The sequence below is a fragment of the Oryctolagus cuniculus genome, chromosome 1, assembly GCF_964237555.1.
Source record: "Oryctolagus cuniculus chromosome 1, mOryCun1.1, whole genome shotgun sequence".
Classification (NCBI taxonomy): Eukaryota; Metazoa; Chordata; class Mammalia; order Lagomorpha; family Leporidae; genus Oryctolagus; species Oryctolagus cuniculus.
This window is the reverse complement of record NC_091432.1, coordinates 10477337-10500778: the sequence shown is the minus strand read 5'-3', so window position 1 is coordinate 10500778 and position 23442 is coordinate 10477337. Positions and strand designations below refer to the sequence as shown.

Genomic DNA, 23442 nt, shown 5'->3' with positions numbered 1-23442 from the left:
CTGGAGGTCACCTCTTCCCGCTTGTTCCCTGTCCCCTCCCCAGCACATCCCTGCAGCGGCCATGCCATGGGCCCCCACTTAAGTGACCAGAAAAGACCCCTGGCCAGGGAAGACCCCCCAAGAGCTTATAATCACAGGGTCATCTGTCCTTACTGCTCTGTCTCAGCCAACGGGCAGTCCCATTAGGGTCTCTTGGCTTCTCATACAAAAATCCCCTCCCCGCAGAGTGATGGTGCTTTGGGTGGTGAGGGTGCGACTGGAGAAAGGGTGGAACCTCAGACCAGGCGAGTGGGAAGGACTGAAGGACCCCAGGCCTTTGGGAAGCAGGCGGAGCCTGGCGGCTGGACACCCCGCCCCCCACTCTCGGCCACATGCCCCACCTCACATGCCTGTTTTGCAGGCGAACAATGACATCTTGGCCTTCCTGTCTGGGATGCCAGTGACCAGAAACACTAAGTACCTCGACCTCAAGAACTCGGTGAGTCAGGGGTCACCTCCCACCTCCCCGCCAAGTTCCTTTCTCAGCCAGCGTGACCTGAGCCAACCATCTGCCTCTTTCCTGGAACACTAGCCGCCCTGTTCCTGACCTGGCCCCCTCGGCTCTCCCGAGAGCGGCTCTCTCAGATCACAGTCCCCCCAGAACCCCAGCATCATGCGGGTTCTGCACACGACACCCCAGAACCCCACGGCCAAGGCCAGGAACATTTGATCCCGGCCTTTTGAAATTGTCGAGGTCTCTGCCAGGGTGAGCGCCGCTTCTACAGAAGACAAAGCATTTGACCGTGTCGGTTTTCTAGTAGGAGAACTTGGTCCACGCTCCCTCCGTAGAAACCCAGGCTGTTAGAAGGAAAGGTGGTGCCTCCTGCTGGGGTACGCCCCAGACCAGAGGGAACCCACAGCCAGAGGCAGGGAGAACCGGCTCTTCCTGGGGAAGCAAACCAACTTGGTGTGCAACTCCTCCGCCCCCTGTCGCTGTGACCTGAGCAAGCCTTTCATCTCTTCCGAGCCTGGTCCTGCAGCTGTAAAATGGCACGCGGCGCACCTTCCAGCCGGAGCTAGGGTGGGAGGTAACTGGCTCGCCTCAGCCCAGGCCCCAGGCTAATGCAGTGAGCAGTGGCAGACGGCAGCCCTGGGCCATCTCAATCTTTCAAAAAAGCTACATTCCCCCACACCTCAAAGCAGCCCCGTCCACAGCAGGTGCTCCAAACCAGCCATCTCTGCTTACCACGGCCTGCTTTGGCTCACCCCGGCTGGTGCCTGCCACCTGACCAGGTTGGAGAGGGCAGGAGCAGGCAGAGGTGCTGGGGTCCACACCTGCCTGCTACCTACCTGGCAGAGGCTGCCAGGGCCGCACCTGCCCTCCCCGGCTGGCTGGGAGCTCCTGCCACAGACGGGATAATTACCCTCCCAGCCCGTTCCTGAAGAGCAGACACAGCCGGCCCAGGGCCTCTCCTCCCCTCTGGGCCTTGGTTAAGGCCTGCCTTTTCCACTTCACAGGATGACTAATCGCCCTCCTTAACTTTTACAAGCTGACTAATTCCCTCTAAGTGCTGGGGCACCAGGTGCCTGGGGGGCCGACCGGAACCCTTTGCTGGGACACTCTGCCCCCTGCAGCCCAGCGGACTCCCACATTTCTGCAGAGATCTCCATCCCCACAGACACACCCTCCCCCAGCCCTGGGAGCCGGGACTGATGGGTCAGGCTGGAGTCTCCCTGTGTTTACGAAGAACCCCAGGGCCAGAGAAATTTGGCAACTGCCCCGCTGCCCAAGGCCTGGACACCCACCCCCTCCCCGCAACACACAGCTTCCCCCATACCCCAGAGGGCCCAGGGCTTCCGTTCAACCTCCCAGGCTTAAATTTCCCCAAGAGCAAGGCTCCTTCCCAGGGCCTGAGCGCCGAGGCAGGGTGAGCCCCTCACTCTCTTCCCTCCCTTCTCGGGGAGAACGGGCAAGGAAATCGATCCAGTGTTCCAAGTGGTTTTCTGTCCCCAAATCATTAATTCCAAGGTTGGAGCAACAGGATGGGTCCCCAGAGGATGTGTGCCCTGGTTGTATGGAGATAATTAGGGAAACACAATTATCTTCCCAGGAGCAGGCCCTCCCCGCCAAAGCGGGCCAAGGCGGGCAGGGGGTGGGGGTGGGGGAAGAAGCTGGGGGAAGGGGGTGGCAGGCACCCCCTGCAGGAAGTGCAGGGCCCTGGGGCTGATGGGCGCACCCTCCACCTTGTGTCTCCCAGCAAGAGATGTTGCGCTACAAAGAGGTCTGCTATTACATGCTCTTCGCCCTGGCGGCCTACGGCTGGCCCATGTACCTGATGCGGAAGCCGGCCTGCGGCCTCTGCCAGCTGGCCCGGTCCTGCTCGTGAGTACCCGGTCCCCACGCCCCTGCCGCCACCCTGCCTGCCCTCCCGGCCGCAGGCTTGGATAATGAAGCTGGTGCCCGCAGAGGCGCCCCCTCAATCGGGCTGGGCCTGCTGCCCTGCCCCCAGTTCCCCCCACCCCACCCCGGGGCCTGTGTTGCTTTTCTTCTGAGCCTTTGCTGGAGCTCAGCCCGGAGTCCTGCATTGCCTGTCCTGTAGGCTCCGGCCTTCACCCAGTTCTGGGGTTTGAATCCCAGCTCGGTCACCTGCAGCCTTGGGCAAGATGAGCTATGCCGCGGAGCCTCAGTCTCTTCATCTATGAAATGGGGATACTGCTCGTGCAATTTGGGGCGAGGACTACGTGGGCTGTTGGGCGGAGTCTACACTGCAGCTCCTTGCACTTGGCTTGCTCTCGCTCCCCCTCTGGCCGGTCAGCCGCTCCCTTTCGCCCGCGTTTCCCGTCCTGTGCTCTGCCTTGCTGATAGTGAGGCCCAGTCCCAAGAGGTCTCCGGAAAGGCATCGGAAGTTCCTTCCTTTGGTTCAAAACTCCAACTGTCTTCCAAGGAAGTGGGAGAGGCCTCCGCCCCAGGTCTGACCGGCAGCCTGGCCCCGCCCTCACTCCACCCCCCTGGGCCCTCCCTGCTCTCCTAAGTGGGCCAGAGAAGGGCTCCAGGAAGAACTCCTCCCTCCCCTGGCGTCTCTGCCTCAACCCGGGCCGGGCAGAAGGAGGACAGTTCCCTGGGCACCTGTTCTGGAAAGCTGCCTGGCCGGGAGGGCAGCTTCCATCCCCGACACCTCCCTGCCCTCCGGGCCACAGCAGCCCCGCCCCCTGGTGGCTCCCAGGAGCTTGCTCTCCCTGTGCCCCCAGTGGCTGATCCCAGAGGGCTGGGGCGCTGTCATGTCCCCTTCCCGTCTTTGTCCTCTGCATATACCCAGCGCTCCTCTTCATGACCTAGGGAGTCCCAGCCCAGACGCGACCTGGGAGCTTGCAGGCCCCACGCCGGGTGAGGAGCCTCCATTTCCTTCTTGGTCACAGGGAGTTTCAGAATATGGGGAGCAGGTGCAGGCTGGGGCTGTCTCCTGCTATATGGACAGGAGGGGAGGCAGTGTTTGCTTCAGACTTCATAGGGCCAGAGAGAGAGAGACAGAGAGCAGAGTCCTCAGACCCCACAAGGGCCCAGCCAAGTCTCTCCCCAGAAGAGCCGGGGGGACCTGCGAGGCAGGGAGAGGCAGACCTGAGGCCCAGGCCTGCGTGTCAGCCACGTGCCACATGCAGCCACACGTGTCAGGTGGAGGCCAGAGGGCCGGACGTGCTTCTCAGTATCCTGGCCTGTCCACTGCAGCCCTGGCTCCCGCTGCGGGTGCAGGAGGGGGGGCTGCCCGCCTGGTGGGGTCCACGCCTTGCACCCGGCAGTAATTCTACCACCCCAGGCAGAGTGCGGCCAGCCAGGCCTGCCCTGTGGTCCAGCAAACCTTGGGAGGCCACACTGGGCTCTAGCCCCACCCTGGACATGGGGTCTGTCTCCTTCCTATCGGACAAGAGGTGTCATAGGCCAGGCTGGCCATCAGGTGCCTGTGGCCTCCAACCTCTCACTGGTCAGCCCCAGCCTCCTTGAGGTAGGAGCACTGCCCCAGGGGATGTCTGGGCTCCCAGCCCTGCTGTCCTTGTGGCTTTGCCTGTCTCAGATCACTAACTTGCCCTCTCTGGAGGGAAGAGCAGCCAACATTTATTAAGCACCTGCTGTGTGCTGGGCCCTTTCTGCATCTTGTACCTTTGGTCTCAGGCCAGCCTGGTGAAGTAGTCGTCTGCACCCCACTCTTACTGGGGGTGAAACTGAGGCCCAGAATGGCTGAGCGCCCTCCAGGCCTTTGCAGCCGGGAAGTGACACCCAGAGTGCGGATCTAAACATGTCTCCATCCTCCTCCTGTTGATCCCAGGCTCAGCTGAGGTGGGAGACAGAGGACCCAGGCCCACATTCACCTGACCTGGCAGCAAGTATATGGGCAGTGGGCTCGCCCCGGGGCCTGCAGCCACGCTCACCCTGTGGTGGCCCTCACCCCAGGACCAGTGGCTTTGGACACTTGGCTTAACCCTGGGCTTTCTCAGCGAGGCCTCGCCCTGCCAGGAGGAAACAGCCCCGCAGGTGCTGCTCCCAGTGAGATCAAACTGCTCAGCATCACCAAAATCCAAGTCTTCATAAATTCTCAGCTGTCGCCTGCTATCCCCTGGCAGGCCGCGGTCATGTGATACCAGGCTCCTGGTGCCCCATCCGTTGGGAGCTGGCTCCCTCTGGCGGCCTGCAGGGCAGCTGCACCCCCTCACGGGGTGCCCAGCTTAGCTGTGTGGGTAGGCTGCTGGGCGCCTGGCAATGACCACTGCAGAACAAGCCCTGCCTGGGGAGCCCACTGCCGAGACATACCCAGACAAGCAGAGCCATAGTGTGTCAGAGCAGATGCCTGGTCGGGCTGGGGATGCTGGGGTGGGAAGGGGGCTGAGGCAGGGCTGGCTGTCTGGGCGGTGGCCGGGTGGACCTCACTGTATCATCACCTTTGAGCAGAGACCTGAAGGAAGTGAGGGGCGAGCCACGCAGTGTCCAGCAGAGAGAGCTGCAGGTGCAGGATCGCTGAGGCAGGAATGTGTCTGGCTCTGGTCTGAGGACAGGCAAGAAGGCTGGAGAGGAGCGAGCGGGGGGGGGGGGGGGGGGCAGCAGGTCAGAGAGGCCAGGGCCAGATGGGGCAGGGCCCTCAGCCCTCGATAGGACTCGGGCTTCTGTACTGGGCAAGAAGGGCGTGGCTGCGGGGCTTTAAGTGACCCTTTCTTAAAAGGGTCAGGTGCAGCTAGGTTGAGTGGAGGGGTGAGTATAGCCGAGGGAGTTGGGGCGGAGCCAGAGATAATGGTGGGGGTGAGGGGGGCCGCCGAGGCTGACTGGAGGCTGGTTCTGAGTTGGAAGGCAGAGCCCACCAGAGGCTTAACTCGCAAGTGCAGGGGCTTCTTCCTGGGGGATGCGGGCTAGGTGTGCACTTGAGGGAGATGTGTGGGCAGCTCATGGAAGTGGCCGGAGGGCCAGAGCAGGCCCTGAGTGGATTCCTGAGCAGGGAACAGGGAGTGTAGCCCGAGGGAAGAGGAGGCCAGTGTCAGAGGCCTAGGAAGAGGGAGGGACCCGTGGGATCAGGTCAGCCAAGAGAAGGGCTGGGTACTGACTGGCTTAGACTTGGCAATGTGGAGTCCCTGGAGACCTAGCCAGGGCACATTGCGGGGAGGGAGTGGGGCTGGAATGGAAGAGAAACTTCCCTGCCCCCCCCCCAGGGTCCCCTGGCCCTGAGCCTTCTGCCGCCCACCCCAGGTGCTGCCTGTGCCCCGCACGGCCCCGGTTCGCCCCTGGGGTCACCATTGAGGAAGACAACTGCTGCGGCTGCAATGCCATCGCCATCCGGCGCCACTTCCTGGACGAGAACATGACCGCGGTGGACATTGTCTACACGTCCTGCCACGACGCGGTGAGGGCCGGGGTCTGAGCTCAGGACCAGCTGCTCGGGGTCTCGGGTGCCACGGGTGTTCCCCTGGGCCAGCACTGGCTGGCTGCGGCCTCCAGGCTGCCCTTGGGTGGGCCTTCTCCCCTTTCACCCCCCTCTCGGGCCTGCACCACTTCTTGGGCTGGGAAAATGGCCCATCCCGGGGCCACTCAGCGTCACGAGCTGCCCACCCTCTAGGTCTATGAAACTCCCTTCTATGTGGCAGTGGACCATGACAAGAAGAAGGTGGTGATCAGCATCCGCGGAACCCTGTCCCCCAAGGTACGCTGCCTGCGGCCCTGCACAGCCCTGGTGCCCTCACAGCCCCGGGTGTGCCTGCCTCCGACTTCCTGTCCTCCTCATCTGCTTCCTCTCTCCCCAAGGACGCCCTGACCGACCTGACGGGCGATGCTGAGCGCCTCCCCGTGGAAGGCCACCACGGCACCTGGCTGGGTCACAAGGTACCTGCCTCACGGGCTCCTGGGGGCCTGTGGCCTTCGCCCTCCACAGCTGCTGCTGGGAGGGCTCCTCCCACTCACTGCGGGAGGCTGGTCAGAGGTGTGCGTTCATTAGGGTGGCCCACCTGCTGGGCCCCCACAGCCCTGCCTGAGGAGGGAGCTGGGAAGAGATCACACCTGTGTCTGTTAGACGCCCCCCGCAGAGGGATGGAGAAAGACAGATCTTCCACCTAGTGGTTCATCCCTCAAATACCCACAACAGCTGGGGCTGAGCCAGGAACTCCATCCAGGTCTCCTATGTGGATGGCAGGGACCCAAGTCCTTCAGCCATCATATGCTGCCTCCCAAAGAGTGCATTAGCAGGAAGCTGGAATGGGGAACAGAGTTGAGACTCAAAGCCGGGCACACCGATGTGGGATGCACCCCGAGCAGCAGCCTAACTGCTGCCTCTGAACCTCAGTTTTCTCATCTGTGAAACGGGGATTCTATGGCCAAGGTGTCCGCCAGCCTCCAGAGCCAGGTGGCTATGAGTATCCAAGGGGGAGATGGGGGGGGCGGGGCTGATGAGCTTGGGTCCCTGTGGCTTTGCTGGCCACCGGGAGGCCTGCCGTCGACTTCCCACTCTGTTCCTCGGCACCCAGGGAATGGTCCTGTCGGCCGAGTACATCAAGAAGAAGCTGGAGCAGGAGATGGTTCTGTCCCAGGCCTTCGGGCGAGACCTGGTGAGGCATTTCCCGTCCTGCTGAGTCCCTCCCATACCTGCTCTCCCTCCTGGGAGGCCGCAGGAAAAGAGGAGAGGGTGGGTGGCCGGTGGCGGCCCCCTACCCCGTTCCCCCAGGCTTTCAGACCCTCTGTGGCCCAGAACCCAATCCCCTCCTTGCTCTGTGCCTCGGACCCTCACCCTTGTACCAGCCCCTCCAGGGTGCCCTGCTCAGCCCACCCACACCTGTTGAGCACCTGCTCCACGCAGGCGCTGGAGGCACAGAGGTGATGCAGGCTGGGGACCTCTGCAAAGTTGGGGAACAGAGTTGGAGAAGCTCCACATATGCGGCAGAGTGGCAGTGAAAATCATTACTGAGCCCCGCAGCCACGCCGAGACCCTGCCTGCTGCGCTCTCCAGAATAAAGCAGTCCCTGGCCTCGGGAGGCTCCGTCCAGCAGTTGGGTGATTCTAACAGAGTGTGACCACTCTAGTGACAAAAAAAGATCCATCCCAGCTGCGCAGCAGTGCCTCGGAAGGAGTGGGCCCTTCCTGGAAAATCAGGGAGGGCTTCCCCAGGGAGGTGGCCTCGGGGCACGGCTTTGAAGGATAAGTAGGAGTTTGTCCCTAGGAAGCCGCTCTGTAGGGACCTGGAGGGGTTCTCCGTGTGCCCTGGCAGCCGGGAAGGAAGGCAATAGGGTGGGCCACTCAGGCTCCTCTTGGCCCCCAGGGTCGCGGAACCAAGCACTACGGCCTGATTGTGGTGGGCCACTCGCTGGGTGCCGGTACTGCCGCCATCCTCTCCTTCCTCCTGCGCCCGCAGTACCCGACCCTCAAGTGCTTTGCCTACTCCCCCCCGGGGGGCCTGTTGAGGTGAGTGGGAAGGGGCAGGTGGGGTGGGGGCAGGTGGGACCACTGGGGGCTGAGGGCTGGCTGGGGCTGGACAGGGCTGAGCCCTGGCCAGTGCTGGTTGCTGCACTGGACAGTCTGACTTCTGGTCTCCAGGCCAGTGGAGAGTTGGGGGTGGGGGTTGGAGCTTTGTAAAAGGCCACATGGACCCTTGGATCCCCCCGGCAAGCAGAGCAGGGGGCAGACAGCCAGCCCAGCTCCTGCCAGCTGCCTGCAGGCTGGAAGCTGACCCCAGCAGTGCTCCCTCAGCTCTGGAGCCCCTCGACCCCTGCCCCTTGGCCTGAGCTGCACCCTGGCTTCCTTTGCAGTGAGGACGCCATGGAGTACTCCAAGGAGTTCGTGACCGCTGTGGTTTTGGGCAAAGACCTCGTCCCCAGGCGAGTCAGTCCCTTCTGCAGGCCTCACCCCACTCCCTGGCCGCCTCCCCACTCTCAGCTGCCCAGTAGCGAGAAGAGGGGGATAGGCAGGCTGGCCCTCGCCCTGCTGGCCCTCCTTTCCTCGACTCTGCTCTGCCGTCCCCCGGACTCCCCCTGCCACCATGACCCCAGCTGACTTGCCTTGTTCCTGGGGGCCTGCCCTGCTGCCCCCAGCCCCTGAGCCGGCCAGGCTGACGGCTCCGGTCCTGCTGCTCCCCAGGATCGGCCTCTCCCAGCTGGAGGGCTTTCGCAGGCAGCTCCTGGACGTCCTGCAGCGCAGCACCAAGCCCAAGGTGAGCCCAGCCGGGCACGCCGGCCTCCGGGCAGCCTTGTCTGTCCCTCCTGTGACAAAGTACCAGAGGCCCGAGCCATGTGAGGCCAGGGCAGGGGTAGGGTAGGGGTGGTGGTAGGGGAATTTCAGGCTAAAAGACCCTAGGCACTTCCAGGCTCAACCTGTCCAGCCCCTGTCATATACAGATGGGGAAACTGAGGACGAGTGGAAGGGACTTGCTTTTTGCTCACGTACAAGGTGGAACCAAGCCAGGCCTGGGAGTGCAGGGTTCCCATCACCCGGAACTGCCCGATGCCAGAGAAGGGAAGCCCACGTGCTCTGAGTGGGTGAAGCAAAGGCCTGCGGCTTTTCTGATTTGCTGGGCAGCCAGGTAGAGGGCCAGCCCTTCCTAAGCCACAGCAGGCCTTTGGAGGACCTGGGGCCCTTCCTGTGCAAGTTGGCCTGTAGCAGGCTGGAAGGTGGGCAGGGGTTCTGGGGTCAAGCGCGCTGGGGCAGACCAAAAGCAGGACGGAAGCACACTGGGGCCGGCAGGTCCTGTGTGTGGTGAGCCTCCTGCATCAGCCTCCAGGTAGCCCTCACCCCACGCACTGTCTCAGCCCGGCCTGGGCTGCAGCAGCTTTGGGGCCTGGGGTGCCAGGTCAGGGATAGGGCAGCAAAGCTTTGTGGGACTTGTCTTCCTGGAGGAGCCTGCTTCTGGGGAGGCAGAACCACCAGACCCAGGCCAGGACACTTGAGAGGCAGGTGGCTGGGAGCTGACGGAGACACGGCCAGGCCTGGCAGGTGCAGCTGGGGCCTGCTTTGCCTCTGACTGCCGAGCGACCCCGCACCACTCCCTTCCCCTCACTGGGCCTGTCTCCCCATCCACTAGATGAGGGCTTGGCTGGTCTCCTAGCCCTGGGCCAGCCCTGAAATTCAGCAATTCCATGTCATCTGTCCTTGGCTCCTTAGTGGCCACCTGGCCACCGTACGCCTCAGCCACTGCCTCTTCAGGTGGGCACCGACCTTTCCTGCTCTAGCCACCGCCCTTCCCCGGCCCTCACTGCCATCCCACCTCTGACCTCTCACCTACTGAACCCTCCTCCTGAGCACCCCATACCCCTGCCCACCCAGTGCTGTTCAGCTCTGTCCCCGTCTCCCCTCACCCCACCCAGTGGAGAATCATCGTGGGGGCCACCAAATGCATCCCCAAGTCGGAGCTGCCCGAGGAGGTGGAGGTGACCACCCTGGCCAGCACACGGCTCTGGACCCACCCCAGTGACCTGACCATCGCCCTCTCGGCCAGCACCCCGCTCTACCCGCCCGGCCGGATCATCCATGTGGTCCACAACCACCCTGCTGAGCAGTGCTGGTAGGTGCTGCCTGGGGTCCTGGGCCCACTGCTGCAGGGGGCAGTGTCCAGGGCAGGGGCTGTGTGATCAGAGGCTGTGGAGGGCTGATCAGAGGGCTGGGATGGGGGCAGAGGCTGAGGGATAACAGCCCAGGACCCCCACAGCAGGGCTTTCTCAGACCCTGGACATGGAACAAAGGGTCAGCCCAGAGCAGGACTCCAGGCTCCTCTCTGGTCAGTCCCAGCCTCCATCAGGGTCGGCCTGGTGTTACCCAGGGCATCTCTCCTGTGCACACTTAAAAGCGCGTGCCCTGGAGTGACGGGTCAGTCAGCTTTGTCACTACAGTGGATTACCCAAGGCAGGTACCTTTACAAAGAACAGAGGTTTATTTAGCCCACTGTTTTGGAGGTTCAAGTCCAGGGTGGAGTGGCCTCATTGGTTTGTCATCTGCTAAGAGTTTCCGATGGCAGGGGTGCAGTGTGTGTGGAAGGATCGTATGGCCAGCCAGGAGCAGAGTGAGAGTGGGCCGCACGCAGGCTTTTGTAACAGTCCTGTTTAGGGGACCCAGAAGGTCACAAGAAACCTCCCTTCCCAGGGCCTGAGGCCTTCCCATCAGGCCCCACCTCCCAAACCCATCACTGGATTCCATTCCTGCCCTCTTAGTGCCATTAACTGAGACCTGCAGGAGTTCAGGGACCAAATCATATTCAAACCACAGCAAGGGATCACCCCACAGCCTGGGGCATCTCACGCCCTGTTGCTGTGAGGATGGTGGCTGGGCAGGAGAGGTGGGGAGTGGGCCATTTGATGGGCTCCTCCCACTTCCTGCACTGTCAGAGGGTTGGGGCCGCCCTCCCAGCATGGGCTGCCTCCACTCACAACTGGGGCCCTGCCCAGGGTGGAGCAAAAAGCAGGCAGGAGGCTAGGTAGGAATCGTGGCTGAGGCTCCAGTTTGCCTGTCCCAGGCTGAGGGCCAGGGAGGAGCAAGGAGCCAGGTCCCAGGGACACAGCCTTACTGGCTGGGTCAGGCTGAGGACCTCGGAGGCAGGGAGGTGGAGCAGAGCCAGGGCCCAGGGCCCAGGCTTCCACCCCTGCCCTCACTTGCCCTGCCCCCCTCAGCTGCTGTGAGCAGGAGGAGCCCACGTACTTCGCCATCTGGGGCGACAACAAGGCCTTCAACGAGGTGATCATCTCGCCGGCCATGCTGCACGAACACCTCCCCTACGTGGTCATGGAGGGGCTCAACAAGGTGAGCCCCACTGGCAGCTAAGGCGCCCTCAGCCACAGTCCCCAGCTGGACCCTAGGGGTGAGGGACTGGGGGGTGGGCAGGAAGCCCGGCAGGAGTTCCGGGCTGTTTCCCATCAGCCCACTGCCCCGTGGGGAGGAGTTTAAGAGGTTCCCAGGGATCTGTCCCCAAGGCAGGCAGGCTAAGCCAAGAGGCCATGAAGGCCACCTGGCCTGTAACAGATGCACAGCCAAGTGGCAACAGGCTCAGCCAGCCCCTTGGCTACTGAACACAGGCAAGATGCATCCAGCCTCACAGGCCTGTGTCTTGTGGGCAGGTCCCAGGCCTTTCACCTTCCATAAGGAACAGGGCCCCTGGGTGGAGGAGGGGGAGGAGGAGAGTGGAACCCAACTGGCCCCAGGACTGGGCCTGCCCTGCCCCACCCCCTCCCACCTCTCCTGTCCTGTCCCAGGTGCTGGAGAACTACAACAAGGGGAAGACGGCCCTACTCTCTGCTGCCAAGGTCATGGTGAGTCCCACCGAGGTGGATCTGACTCCCGAGCTCATCTTCCAGCAGCAGCCACTGCCCACAGGGCCACCCATGCCCACTGGCCTGGCGCTGGAGCTGCCCACTGCAGGTCATCCCAACAGCAGTGTCAGGTGAGTCCTGGCCCCTGCCTGCCCCACCCTAGGGGCGTGTGCAGGCACCCAGAGTGTGGTTCAGAGGGCCCTCACCAAGCTCAGCACTCACACACAGCGATGCAACTTGCCCCTCTGCTCCAGCTGTCCCCGGCCTCCTGTCACTGAAGGGGCCTGTGTCTCAGACGGCTCCCCATGTGGGCCAGGAGACAGCTAGGCACACCCAGACCCAGAAACCCTGGGCCCCCCACACAGAGATTCACTAAGACCCAAACACGTGGCCACACATACATATGTATTTGCATACACACACATATGTGTATATGTATTTATATCAGAGCTTTTCTGCAGGCACATATCTATACACAGATGGCCCCAGACTCACACATAAAGGACCACACCAAGACAGAGACGCATACACAGGGACACATGTACGTGGACATGCATGTGAACATACATGACATCTGGTGCACACTGCACATAAACACAGATGTGTGTGCACACGCTCACAGGTGCACACTCACCCAGGCTGCAGACACGCCTGAGCCACGCGTCCCTTACTGGGTGTCAGGCCCTCAGGCGGTAGCCCATCCAGGGGAGAGCTGTCCTGCCTTTGTGGGACTTTTCCTGCCCCTCTCCGTGACTGCCAAGAAGGGGGATGGCTGCTTCCTGGCCCTTGGTTGAGACACCCGGAGGGTCCCTCCCTGCCACTTCAGAGTTTCCTGTGGCAGCTGCCCGGCAGGATGCAGGAGCCAGTGTCCTTTCTCGGCCACCATCCTGCAGCTGCCACACACTCCCCCCTTCTCTCATTCATTCCCCACAGGCTGCTGCAATGGAGCAAGGGGCTTCTGGTCCCCTCCAGCAGAAGGCTACAGCCATGGGAGAGGCAGGAGGAACCCCAGGATGAGGGAGGGGGGATGGCACAGGGGGCGCTCGCCCTCTTCCTCCTCTCTTTCTCCACCCCCCCCCTTCTCCCCTCCCACTGTGGCCTCATGATGGACCTGGGGCAGCCAGTCCCAGCCCCAGCCAGTGCTCCCAGCACAACTCAGGAACTCAGGGCCCCTGGCACATGCCAGCATCAAGCCTGGTCTTTCAACTTGGTTGGAGTGCTTGTGAATTTTTTCATTTTGAAATCAGGATTCCTTGCCCCAAGTTAAAGACCTTGTCCCTGTGACTTCCTGCCAGTCGGGGAGCTGGCCTGGGGGTGTGGGCGGCCTCTCTGAGGCGCTAACACTCACCCCGCCTCCCCCCCCCACCCCCACCCCTGCAGGAGCAAGTCCCAGTCCGAGATGAGCCTGGAGGGTTTCTCCGAAGGGCGGCTGCTGTCCCCCGTGGCCGCGGCAGCCCGCCAGGACCCCGTGGAGTTGCTGCTGCTGTCCACGCAGGAGCGGCTGGCGGCGGAGCTGCAGGCCCGGCGGGCGCCGCTGGCCACCATGGAGAGCCTGTCGGACACCGAGTCGCTGTACAGTTTCGACTCGCGCCGCTCCTCGGGCTTCCGCAGCATCCGCGGCTCGCCCAGCCTCCACGCCGTGCTGGAGCGCGACGAGGGCCACCTCTTCTACATCGACCCCGCCATCCCGGAGGAGAACCCGTCGCTGAGCTCGCGCACAGAGCTGCTGGCGGCCGACAGCCTGTCCAAGCACTCGCAGGACACGCAGCCGCTGGAGGCGACGCCAGGCAGCGGGGGCGTCACCCCGGAGAGGCCCCCCAGCGCGGCAGCCAATGAGGAGGAGGCGGCGGCGGCGGCGGGCAGTGGTCCCGCCCCCAGCCCTGCCCCCGCCCCCGCCCCTTGCGGGGAGCTGGCGCTGCACAACGGGCGCCTGGGGGACTCGCCCAGCCCCCAGGTGTTGGAGTTCGCCGAGTTCATCGACAGCCTCTTCAACCTGGACAGCAAGAGCAGCTCCTTCCAGGACCTCTACTGCATGGTGGTGCCTGAGAGCCCCACCAGCGACTACACCGAGGGCCCCAAGTCCCCCAGCCAGCAAGAGATCCTCCTCCGGGCCCAGTTCGAGCCCAACCTGGTGCCCAAGCCCCCGCGGCTCTTTGCCGGCTCGGCCGACCCCTCCTCGGGCATCTCGCTCTCGCCCTCTTTCCCCCTCAGCTCCTCTGGGGAGCTCATGGACTTGACGCCCACGGGCCTCAGCAGCCAGGAGTGCCTGGCAGCCGACAAGATCCGGACTTCCACCCCCACGGGCCATGGGGCCAGCCCGGTCAAGCAGGATGACCTGGTCATCTCGGCGCGTTAGCACCCCCACAGCGGCTGCCAGCTGAGGCCCAGGCCAGAACAGGTGGCTGCCCCTTAGCTGGGCAGCTTTGAGGAGAGGCCCCTGGGGCCAGGTAGCCCCAGGCATGGGGCCTCACTGCTGAGCTTGGGGGGTCTGCATCCCTACCTCAGCCTAGGACCCCCAGAGCCAAGGTGGCTGGGATCTGGTCTCCCAGATGGGGAAAGGTGGCAGAGCCTGGGCCATCCTAAGCCTGACTGCCCCCAGCAGGGGCACCTGGCACCCCCTGTCCTGGGCCAGGCCTTGGGAAGCTGGCTCCCCTCGCTGCCCTCTGGCTGCATTGCCAGGGCCATGATGGTGAGCAGCCCCTGCACACGTACTCTCATCTGCGGGCCAGGCTGGCACTTGCCATGGCCACCCCCCCAACCCCCAGACCTGGTGCCTGCTGGCGGCCCACAGTGCTGTGTATGTTTACAGAAGCTGCTGGGCTGGCTCAGGATGTACCCTGGGCATGCAAGCCCCTTGTGCCCTCCCACCCACCGCCACCTGCCCTGTCACGTGGTCAGTAACTTCCTTTCTGGGCAGGGCCAGAGGCAGCCCAGGAGCCTGGCAGGGCTTGGTGGAGAATGGGGTAAGAGTTGCCCCTTCTCTGCCAGTACCCCTTATGCTAGCCCCTCTGGCTGTGGGTCCTGGGCACACTTGGCCCCAGGGCTCCCAGCCACTCAGAGGGCGGTGGGCACTGCTGTGGCACCCCTGGCTGCAGACTCAGTGCCCTTGGAGGAGCGAGGCCACTGGGCTCCTCCTTCCTCCAAGTGTCCCCCAACTCCCTATGTACCTCCCCCACCCAGTGCCTAGGCAGCTCTGGGCCCTGGGATCTGAAACCAAACACTCCTCTGTCCACCTCACCTCTCTCCTCACTGGCCTGCGCTCCTACCGGGAACTGGGTTTTCTTCCCTCCCACCCCCGGTATCCTACTGGCAGGAAGTGGGGCCAAGAGGTGGGTATTGTGGGACTTGGCAAGACACCCTGTGCCCGCTGCCCAGGTTGGAGGCCAGGAGGACAGGGGGTTGCCCTGGTTTAGCCTGAGGCTCCCATAGGGGTTCCTTCCCTGTTGGGTTTGGGAGGCAGCTGGGAAGGTGGAGACTGCCTTTGTCCAGAGGCAGGAGGGGGGGAGGTTGTGCATGCTAGTGTCAGGCGTGTGTGTGCATGTGCATGAGTGTGCACCATTCCTGAGGAAGGGGTTGCTGGGGACTGCCCACCCTACCTGCCCTGCCTGCCTGCTGCGTCCCCCAGCCTGCCAAGAACACAGTGAGCATGATGGGGCCTGCAAGGTGGGGCCTCAGGAGGAGCTCAGTTTCAGACACCACTCTTTCCCCTTTTCTCACCTGCTGCTCTGACCCCTAGTTTGGAAGACGCCTGTACCGTGTAGCAGGCGCTGACTGCCTGCTGGTGCCTTCGTCCCCTTGGAGGCATGATCCCTCCCAGTCTGGCCCTACCCACAGCCTCCCTGGGCCGCCTGGGCTCCCCTGACCAAGACCCCATCTCGTGATCACTGCGGCCTGGAGGCAGAACCTTGATCCCCCACCCCTCACATGGCTGCCCGGGCTGGGGGCCCTGGGAGCACCTGCCAGCCCTGACAGATGGGGACAGAGACCCGGGAGCTGGGCCTCCCGCCTCGTCTGTGATGCACCCTCACCTGTCTCCAGGACACTCTTCCCCTGCTGAGGCACAGCCCCAGCCCAGCACAGAAGCAGGACAAAATCACAGGCTCTTAGAGCTTAAAAAGACAAAATATTAAATCAGAAAAAAAGTTCCAACAAGCACCCAGCCAGTAGCAGCGAGAGACTCGGTGTCTGGCCTTTTAATTCCTCCTGTGCCAGGGTGGGTCCTAAGCCCCCTTAAGGTGGGCGTATCACCCACCCATGCCCAGGCCTGAGCCATCAGGGACAGACCCCCCCAACCCCAAGGCTGCAACCACGCCATGTTACAGGCTTGGGGCTGGGGCAGGCTTGGACTCAGCCCTGGATACCCAGGGTCAGCCCCCTCACTGGCCCCTCCCCACCAGCCCCAGAAGGATGGGCCTGCTGCACGTCTCACTCCTCCACCCCATGCCGCATTCGGGGGGGTCTGAGCCACCCCCCTCAGCCCAGCTCGGCTCAGCCCGACCCCCACTCCGTCCCCCAGACCCGCAGCACAAGCTCTGCCAGCCACATGCTGGCCTGCCCTCCCGGGGCCTGGGTGACCTCCATATGCAATGGGTAACGAGCGCCGGGCCCCACACACCCTCACGCACTCTCTACGTGCCATTCTCCCGTGACTTTTTTTTGTACTTAATGTATGAAAGATCCACACTAATATTGCTGTAAAAAGGAGAGACAGATTAATATAGCTTATTCTATAAATATATCTGTATATAAAGGTTTCTGTATATTGTATAGAGCTATGTATAAACTGGATGTAGAAGCACACTGGCTGCCTCGAGTGACTTATCAGCGGGTGAGTGATGGGTACGTGCCTGGCTCTAACCAAGAAGCCCAAGGTGAGAACTGAGGTTCCCTAAGACCAAGCCTGCCTGACTGCAAAGATGCAGGTGTGTTCGGCAGCTTGGGTGCTGTATCTGGGTTAAAACTGAGCTGCTCGGCCTTGGCCGTGGGCCCCTGCACCCTAGGCTCCCTTGCAGTGTCAGGTGCTAGCGGCATTTCTCACCCACGCCTGCGCTGCCCATATCCTGGCCCAGCATCGGGCTGTGTGTGATTCACAGCACAGAGGCAGGAGACCCTCAGGGCCCAGGCGGATGGGAGCAGCCCGAGTCCCGCCTGTGTGAGAGGGCTACCAAGGGACTGACGTTCTCCTGTTGCCGAGCCCTTAAAAGACAGCCGGTCGGCAACTCCTTTTTCCTCTCTGAGGACTGAAGCCCAGAGCGTGCCAGTGAGCTGCCCATCTCTGCAGAGCCAGGAACTGGGGTACTGACTACGCATACCCAGCACTGAAATGCAGGGACCACTGGAAGCCTCAGCTGAGGGATTCCCATGGAGGGCACAAGACACCTGGACAAGCCCAGAGCACCCCAGGAACCCCTGCCCAGCCTGGCTTCAGGGAGCGAGGTGCGGGGAGCGGTTGGAGGCCCAGGGTAGAAAAGCAGCTGGGCCTCCTGCCAGTCCCAGGCGGGCTCCTTCTCCCTCTGCACAGCAGGGGGCGCTGTTCCTCCAGACTGGCCTATGAGCTGAGCCAGCCAAGTTTTAGACTTGACCTTCCTCTTTCCCACCCAGCCTGGCACTCCAAGTCCAGAATGACTGTACTTGGTGAAGGGCTGGGGAGTCACAAAAGTGCTCTCGGCTTTGGAGTCTCGGAACAGGAGAGGAGACTGAGACCTGATAAGGGTCAAGGTCCCACAGGAGGTGGGGACAGACCTGGGACCAGAACCCAAGCCTCCCTACCTGGAACTCCAGCCTCCACCTTCACCTACTGGGGTGCAGAGGCTTCTCCCTTTGCCGGGAGTGGGGCCGAAGCCTAGGAAAGTGGGGTTCAGAGAGGTCCTGGGCTTGCCTGGGTCACACAGCAGAGCTTGGTGAGGGGCAGTGCTGGCTGAGCAGGACTCGGCCTTGCCTGTCCCCGTGCCGGACCTGCAGACGGTTCCTCCTGGAGTCTCGGAGGGAAGTCTCCTGGCAGCCGCCCCACACCCTGTCGGTGTTGCCATCACCCAAGTCCAGGAAGCTGCACCCTGGCCTCACTGACTCACTGGGTTCACACTCACCACCCTAGGGCCTTCCTCTTTCCCCCTGGCAAATGGGCTGCTGCCAGGGCTGCGTGGGCCCAGGGGAGGCCAAGCGTCCCGGGTTAGGAGGCCCCTCCTCCTCCTGGACTGGTCTCCTTGCCCGTTACTCATTAGCCCTTGGATTGCCTGGGTCCCTTTCCCTGGGAGAGCCTTCTGGTCCTACTGCCCCCCAGGGCCAGGCAGGGGCTCCAGAAACCCGAGAAAGCAAAAGCACCACTTATTGATCACATGCCTGGCCCTCTAGCTGCACTGGAAGGCCGGAACAATGAGTGCGCTCCCAAGGGCCAGCGGGCAGGCCTTGGGGAGCAGGCTGGCTGGCCACAGGGGACCACTGTGCTCGCTGCGCTGGGCTGAGTCTGTCCCACACTGAGGGAAGCGTGGTGGAGTAGAGCGAGGACACGGATGGGGCCCACCTTCATGGCCAGGGTCCTAGTCCATCAGCCCCAGCTATTACCCTCTGCCCAGCCTCGGCTCCAGGCATGCTTGAGCCTCCACTCCATTGTGGACTTGGGGGGCGATGGCAGCCTTGACTCCTAGCTGAGCCCTTGTCTCAGACATGTTAACCACCAACCGCAGGAGAAAAGCCCTGGGCCAGTTGCCCCCAGCCTGGCCGGCTCCCACGGGAGACACTGGAGGTTCCCCGTCCAACTTCAAGGCTACCCCAGGGACCGGATAATCTATCAACTTACTAACGAGGAGGTGGAGCACCTTCCCCCACCGCAGCCCAGGGGCCCGGACAGGGAAGGAGGAAGGCACGGGATGGCCCTCCAAGGGTGCGTTCAGGCACCACGAGGGCTACGGAGGAAAGACCTGGGGTGGGTGGAGGTGATCGAGAAGCTGGTAGCTCAGCAAAGGAAGCCATCTTGTAAAATCCCACGGTGTAGGCGGGTGTGTGTTTTGTCCACGGGCAGGCCTGACCCCTGGTGGAAGAGGGGCAGAGGAGGGGGTAGAGGGCAGAATAACAATTGTCTCAAGGGAGTCTGCAGGGAGAGAAAGACTTCTGGGGCGGATCAGCTGGAAAAGAATAGGCATCTCAGTGCGGCCCCTCTCCCCCCTCTCAGCCCAGCCCCTGGGGGTGGGGGCGGGACAGCATCGGTCAGCACACACAGCTGGGGCCTCCAGCAGAATCCCATTCTATATATCTAAGAGCAACAGCTCGGAGAGCGGAGAGCGGCCCCCACAGGGACAAAACCTCATTGTGAGGCGCCCGCCGGCCTGGGCACCCCCTCCCCCAACCCTAGAACTGTCCTGGTATTGACCCTCCTCGGCGGGCCACCGCGGGCCTGCTGACTGGGCCACATCTGGGGCTCAGTCACCGCTGCCCCTCCCCCATGGCTGGCCACCGAGGAGGAGAAGGGAGGCTGGGGGAGGCAGCGGGCTTCTCCAGCTCTCCCCACAGCGTCTGGGGTCACTGGCTGGTTGGCCTCTTCATCGGCCCGCAAGGCCTCCCAGCCCTCCCAGCCTCAGTTTCCTGGTTTGTCCAGCAGTGCTGGGTGACAGCGTTTCCCAGCTCTGAATCCCATGGCTTAGGGTCCGGGGAGGCTGCGGTTGGCCGGAGTTCAGCCGCTCTGGAACGGGACGATCTGCCACGTGCCGAGCACCTGCTGTTTGCCGGGCAGTGTTTCCTCGGTGTTGAAGCTACAGCGATGACCAAGACAGAAAAATCGTTTGTCCTCATGGGGCCCTTCCGTTCTAGAGCAGGAGAAGGATGAGGCGAGAAGGACCAGCATGGCTTAGGCAGGTGGAATCGCTTTAGGCAGGGTGGCCAGGGCGGCAATGTGTGGACTGAGACCTGAGCGCTGAGGAGGAACCAGCCAGGTGGGACGAGTGCTGTAGACAGATGGAACAGCACATGCCAAGGGCCTGTGGCAGCTGTGGGCCTGGCATGTGTAAGCAATGGCAGGTGTCACAGGAAACACCTCACTGAGGCTGCCTTCACCGGCTTTGGGAGAATCACCGGGGGCTGGTAGTAAGCAGGTTAAGCTGCTGCCTGCAATGCAGGAATCTCTCATGGTTACAGGTGAAATGGCGGCGGAGAAAATATTACGCTTAACCTGTCTGACTCCTCACAGCATCAGAGCGCCAGTTCGAGTCCCAGCTGCTCTGCTTCCAATCCAGCTCCCTGCTGATGCACCTGGGAAAGCAGTGGAAGATGGCCCATGTGCTTGGGCCCCTGTGCCCACGTGGGAGACCCCAGCGGAGTTCCAGGCTCCTGGCTTTGGCCTGGCCCAGCCCTGGTCGTTGTAGTCACATGGTGAGTGAACCAGCAAATGGAAGATCTCCCTCTGTTGCTCTGCCTTTCAAATAAACAAATTTCTGAAAAAAGAAAAAAATTCACCAAAACGTATAGAGCGAGCAGAGCTGGGGTGATTGGACACAACACAAGGAAGCAGAGGGCAGCGTGTCAGATGGCAGCACAGACCGTAATCTGAGGGCTATTCCTCTAGCAGCAGGTCTCAGTTAGGGGGACTGTTGCCCTGTGTTTACACGGGGGCAGTGGTTACAGTAAGGACCACCACCCCAGAAGCATTCTGCTGGTAACTGAGTATTTCCTCCATTAGGGTGATTTCCCGGGGCGGAGCTGGGAGCTCCTATCCGCGTTACCTTAGGGGACTCCACCAAGTGCCCCAAGGCCACCTGCCCTGCAAGGAGGCATTGGTGGCTGTGTGGGCAACGGAGAGAAAGGCTGTTGAGAGAAAGGTGTTGAGGCAGGGGTACAGGCAGGGGTGGGCCACCCAAGGCCTGGGAACCGGATCGAGAGGTTCAAGTCAGAGGGCCAAGGGAAACCACTGGTTTTAGGAAAGCATTGGCGTTGTCTGATTGATGTCTTTTAAAAAAAATGATTGGAAGGTTCTAGAGATCCCTGGAAGAGAGGCTGTGCAGCTGGGTTAGGACGGAGATGAGAAGGCACTCACGGGTGGCGGCAGGAGAAAGGAGCGATGGGTTTATCTAGGACATCCTTCCAAGTAAAGTCTTCCAGACAGGGCAGCTGTGAGTGACGCTGGATCCCTGGGTCAGCCGGGATCTGGCCCTGAACCCCAATGACCTTGAAACTCAGACCTGCATTGTTCCGTACTATAACCACATGTGGCTATTTAAAGTAAATAAAATTCAAAAACCAGTTCCTTAGTCCCAATAGCTATATTTCAGGTGCTCATGGAGTGGCTCCCATACTGGACCACACAGAAAACACCTCCATCATCATAGACAGTTCTACGAGACAGGTCCCAACCCATTAAGCCTCAGTTCCCTCATCTGAAGAACACATATAATAATGGCATCTCCTTGGCACGGTGCCTATGAGGGTTGAATGAAATGGCAACTGAAAAGTCTCAGTGCAGGCTGTAAGTTACTGATGAAATGCGTGGACCAGGAGAGGAATTGGGGTGCGAGCCTCTGAGGTTCTGATAACCTAAGATTTAGACTCCTAATTCTTGCCCTGGAGAGGGAAAGAACAGCGAAGGCCGAAAGACGCCGCTGACCCCAGGCCCAGTCCACCGCGACCCTGGCCAAGCCGCCCTGAGTCCCTCGAGTCGGCTGGGACCCCCTGCGCCCAGCGCCTCCTGAGGCAGACGCGCGCGCACGCTGCCCGCGGCTGGGTTGCGGCGCGGGGCGCGCCGGCAGGGGGCGCTGTGCGCGGCGGGCGGGGCCCGTGGGGCGGGCAGGGGCCGGGCCAGGACCGCGCGGGGGGCGAGCGGGGCGGCGGACCCGGCGGGACCGCAGCCGGAGCCGAGCCGCGACTGTAGCGCGGGCCGCGCCGGCGATGCCGCGCCCCCGGGCCGGGCTGTAGCGGGGCCGCGGCTGGAGTGCGCGCCGGGCAGGCCGGACATGGAGGTGGTGGACGAGACGGAGGCGCTGCAGCGCTTCTTCGAAGGTGAGATCCGCGGGACGCGACCCTCTTGTGCTGAGACCCTCAGTGCATCTCCCCCGGGGCTGGGACGCCCCACTGTGTCCCCACCACTCCACGAGCCCCCGAACGCCTCCTCTGGGTGGGGGCCCTCCTCAGGCTGGCACCAGCGTGCCCGCCGTGGCTCCCAGGTCCCTTTGGAGTTACTACTCGCCTCCCCTGAAGTTTGGGCTCCCCGTCCTTGCCTCCTAGCATTTGGCTTCCTGGGGGCCGCCGTCCCCTTCGAGGCTTGGACCTCCCTCGGCCATCCAGGGTCTTCAATCCCCCTAAATTGCGACTCCCCCCCCCCCCCCAGCACCCTTTCTTAGTCTGCGGACACTGCCGTGGTTATCTGGAACCCTGTCCAGACTGGAGCCTGCCCTCCTTCTAAGATCTTCCATACCGCTTAAGGCTGGTACTCTAGACCCTAGCCTGCCTCCTGGAGGCTGAGCCCCCCACCCCCAACCTGAAGACCAGGACCCTCTGGGTGCCTTTCTCATTGACACTCTGCTCCCAGCATGACTCCTGGGAGCCGGGGCGGCCCCTCTATGCTTCGCTGAGGCCAGGACCCCCTTCCAGACTGGGACTCTCTTTCACAACGTTGCCCCCACCCCAGGCTGAAATTCCCCCCGAGGCGGCTTCCTCGCCCGTACTTGTGGCTGGGACCCCTTCCCCAGCATGCTGTGCTAGGGCTGGAACCTTCTGGAAGCTGGCACCCCTGCCACTAGCCACCTCTGCTCTTGAGATCCTCCAGATGCTATGAACTGTGTCCACCGGCTCTCTGGAGTGCCTCGGGGCTGTGTCCCCCACACCTGTCCCTGGAGCGTCCTTTGATTGTGCCCCATTGGAGGGGCCTCACCCTCTCACCTTGACCCTGAAAGGACCTTCCTAGGTTGTGATCTACGCACACCCTATAGCATTGCCTTCTCCCCCACCCCACCCCCACACTGGTTTCAGAGGTCTGATCTACATCTCCCGACTCCCCCATTTTCCTGCACACCGTGCCCCTCCTCCAGGGCTGCCCAGCCTCCCGGAGTGCTGGACTGGGAAAGGATGGGACAGGGTGTGGGCGGGGGAGGGGGAGGTGTGGGCTGACGTCTCCCAGCCCCTATGCTCCTCAGAGCTTCCCTGGAACACCTAGCCAGACTCTCCGGCCCCTTTTGGGCCCCTCTTTGCTAACCTGGGGAGCCTACCCTGCTCCTACCTCTCCCTTTTCATTAGCCTGAACCTGCCCTGGGGGTGTACTGTGCTGCCCTTAGCCCCCGGGCCTGGAAGCTGGGGTCCCAGATACCTTTGGAGTCCTGTGGGGGATGCCTCAGTTTCTCTCTTTGTGTGTCTTGGGGGCAGAGGAGGGGCAGGAACCTTTGGCCACTCTTGCCTGCCAAGCAGCCCAGCAAAAGGGCATTTCCAACCTCAGGCCACAAACTCCAGTGTTTTGGACACTCCGGCTGGCCAGGTCCCAGGAAGGCAGGCCTGGAGTGGATTCAATGGTTGATCCTAAGGCAGGCAGTTGCACCATCGGGGGGGGGGGGTGGTGTCCCAGGTAGCCTCCATCAGCCCCAGGGGTTCTCAAGGGACTTTATAGGAGTCGGGGCCTCCAAGGAGGAGACCCTGAGCCCAGGGCAGAGGGGTGGGCCTGGCTGGCCTGGGCTCCCTGTCTCCTGAGCCAAACCTTCCCGCCTGGCCAGCCGCGGGGGGGGGGGGGGGGGGGGGCAGGGC

The 23442-nt window shown here is 62.5% G+C and overlaps 2 protein-coding genes across 13 annotated transcripts in view; both read left to right on the top strand.

Moving 5' to 3' along the window:
• DAGLA (diacylglycerol lipase alpha) overlaps positions 1-16530 on the top strand; it is a 59216-nt gene extending 42686 nt beyond the window's left edge. For 8 of the 9 annotated variants that reach the window (XM_051833227.2, XM_051833221.2, XM_051833223.2 and 5 more), the window contains exons 8-21: positions 401-478; positions 2238-2362; positions 3317-3364; positions 5705-5858; positions 6072-6155; positions 6257-6334; positions 6973-7053; positions 7761-7903; positions 8248-8316; positions 8576-8648; positions 9799-9995; positions 11095-11224; positions 11674-11861; positions 13111-16530. In XM_051833227.2, coding sequence (XP_051689187.1) covers positions 401-478; positions 2238-2362; positions 3317-3364; positions 5705-5858; positions 6072-6155; positions 6257-6334; positions 6973-7053; positions 7761-7903; positions 8248-8316; positions 8576-8648; positions 9799-9995; positions 11095-11224; positions 11674-11861; positions 13111-14086 — 2424 coding nt within the window. In that variant the 3' untranslated portion in view covers positions 14087-16530. The remainder of the gene's footprint in view (positions 1-400; positions 479-2237; positions 2363-3316; positions 3365-5704; positions 5859-6071; positions 6156-6256; positions 6335-6972; positions 7054-7760; positions 7904-8247; positions 8317-8575; positions 8649-9798; positions 9996-11094; positions 11225-11673; positions 11862-13110) is intronic. The other variant, XM_051833228.2, reaches the window with a different exon arrangement.
• A 4987-nt stretch (positions 16531-21517) lies between these two features.
• Positions 21518-23442, top strand: part of MYRF (myelin regulatory factor) — a 31413-nt gene continuing 29488 nt past the window's right edge. For all 4 annotated transcript variants that reach the window (XM_070069653.1, XM_070069652.1, XM_070069649.1 and 1 more), the window contains exon 1: positions 21518-21711. In XM_070069653.1, the coding sequence (XP_069925754.1) occupies positions 21666-21711 (46 nt within the window). In that variant the 5' untranslated portion in view covers positions 21518-21665. The remainder of the gene's footprint in view (positions 21712-23442) is intronic.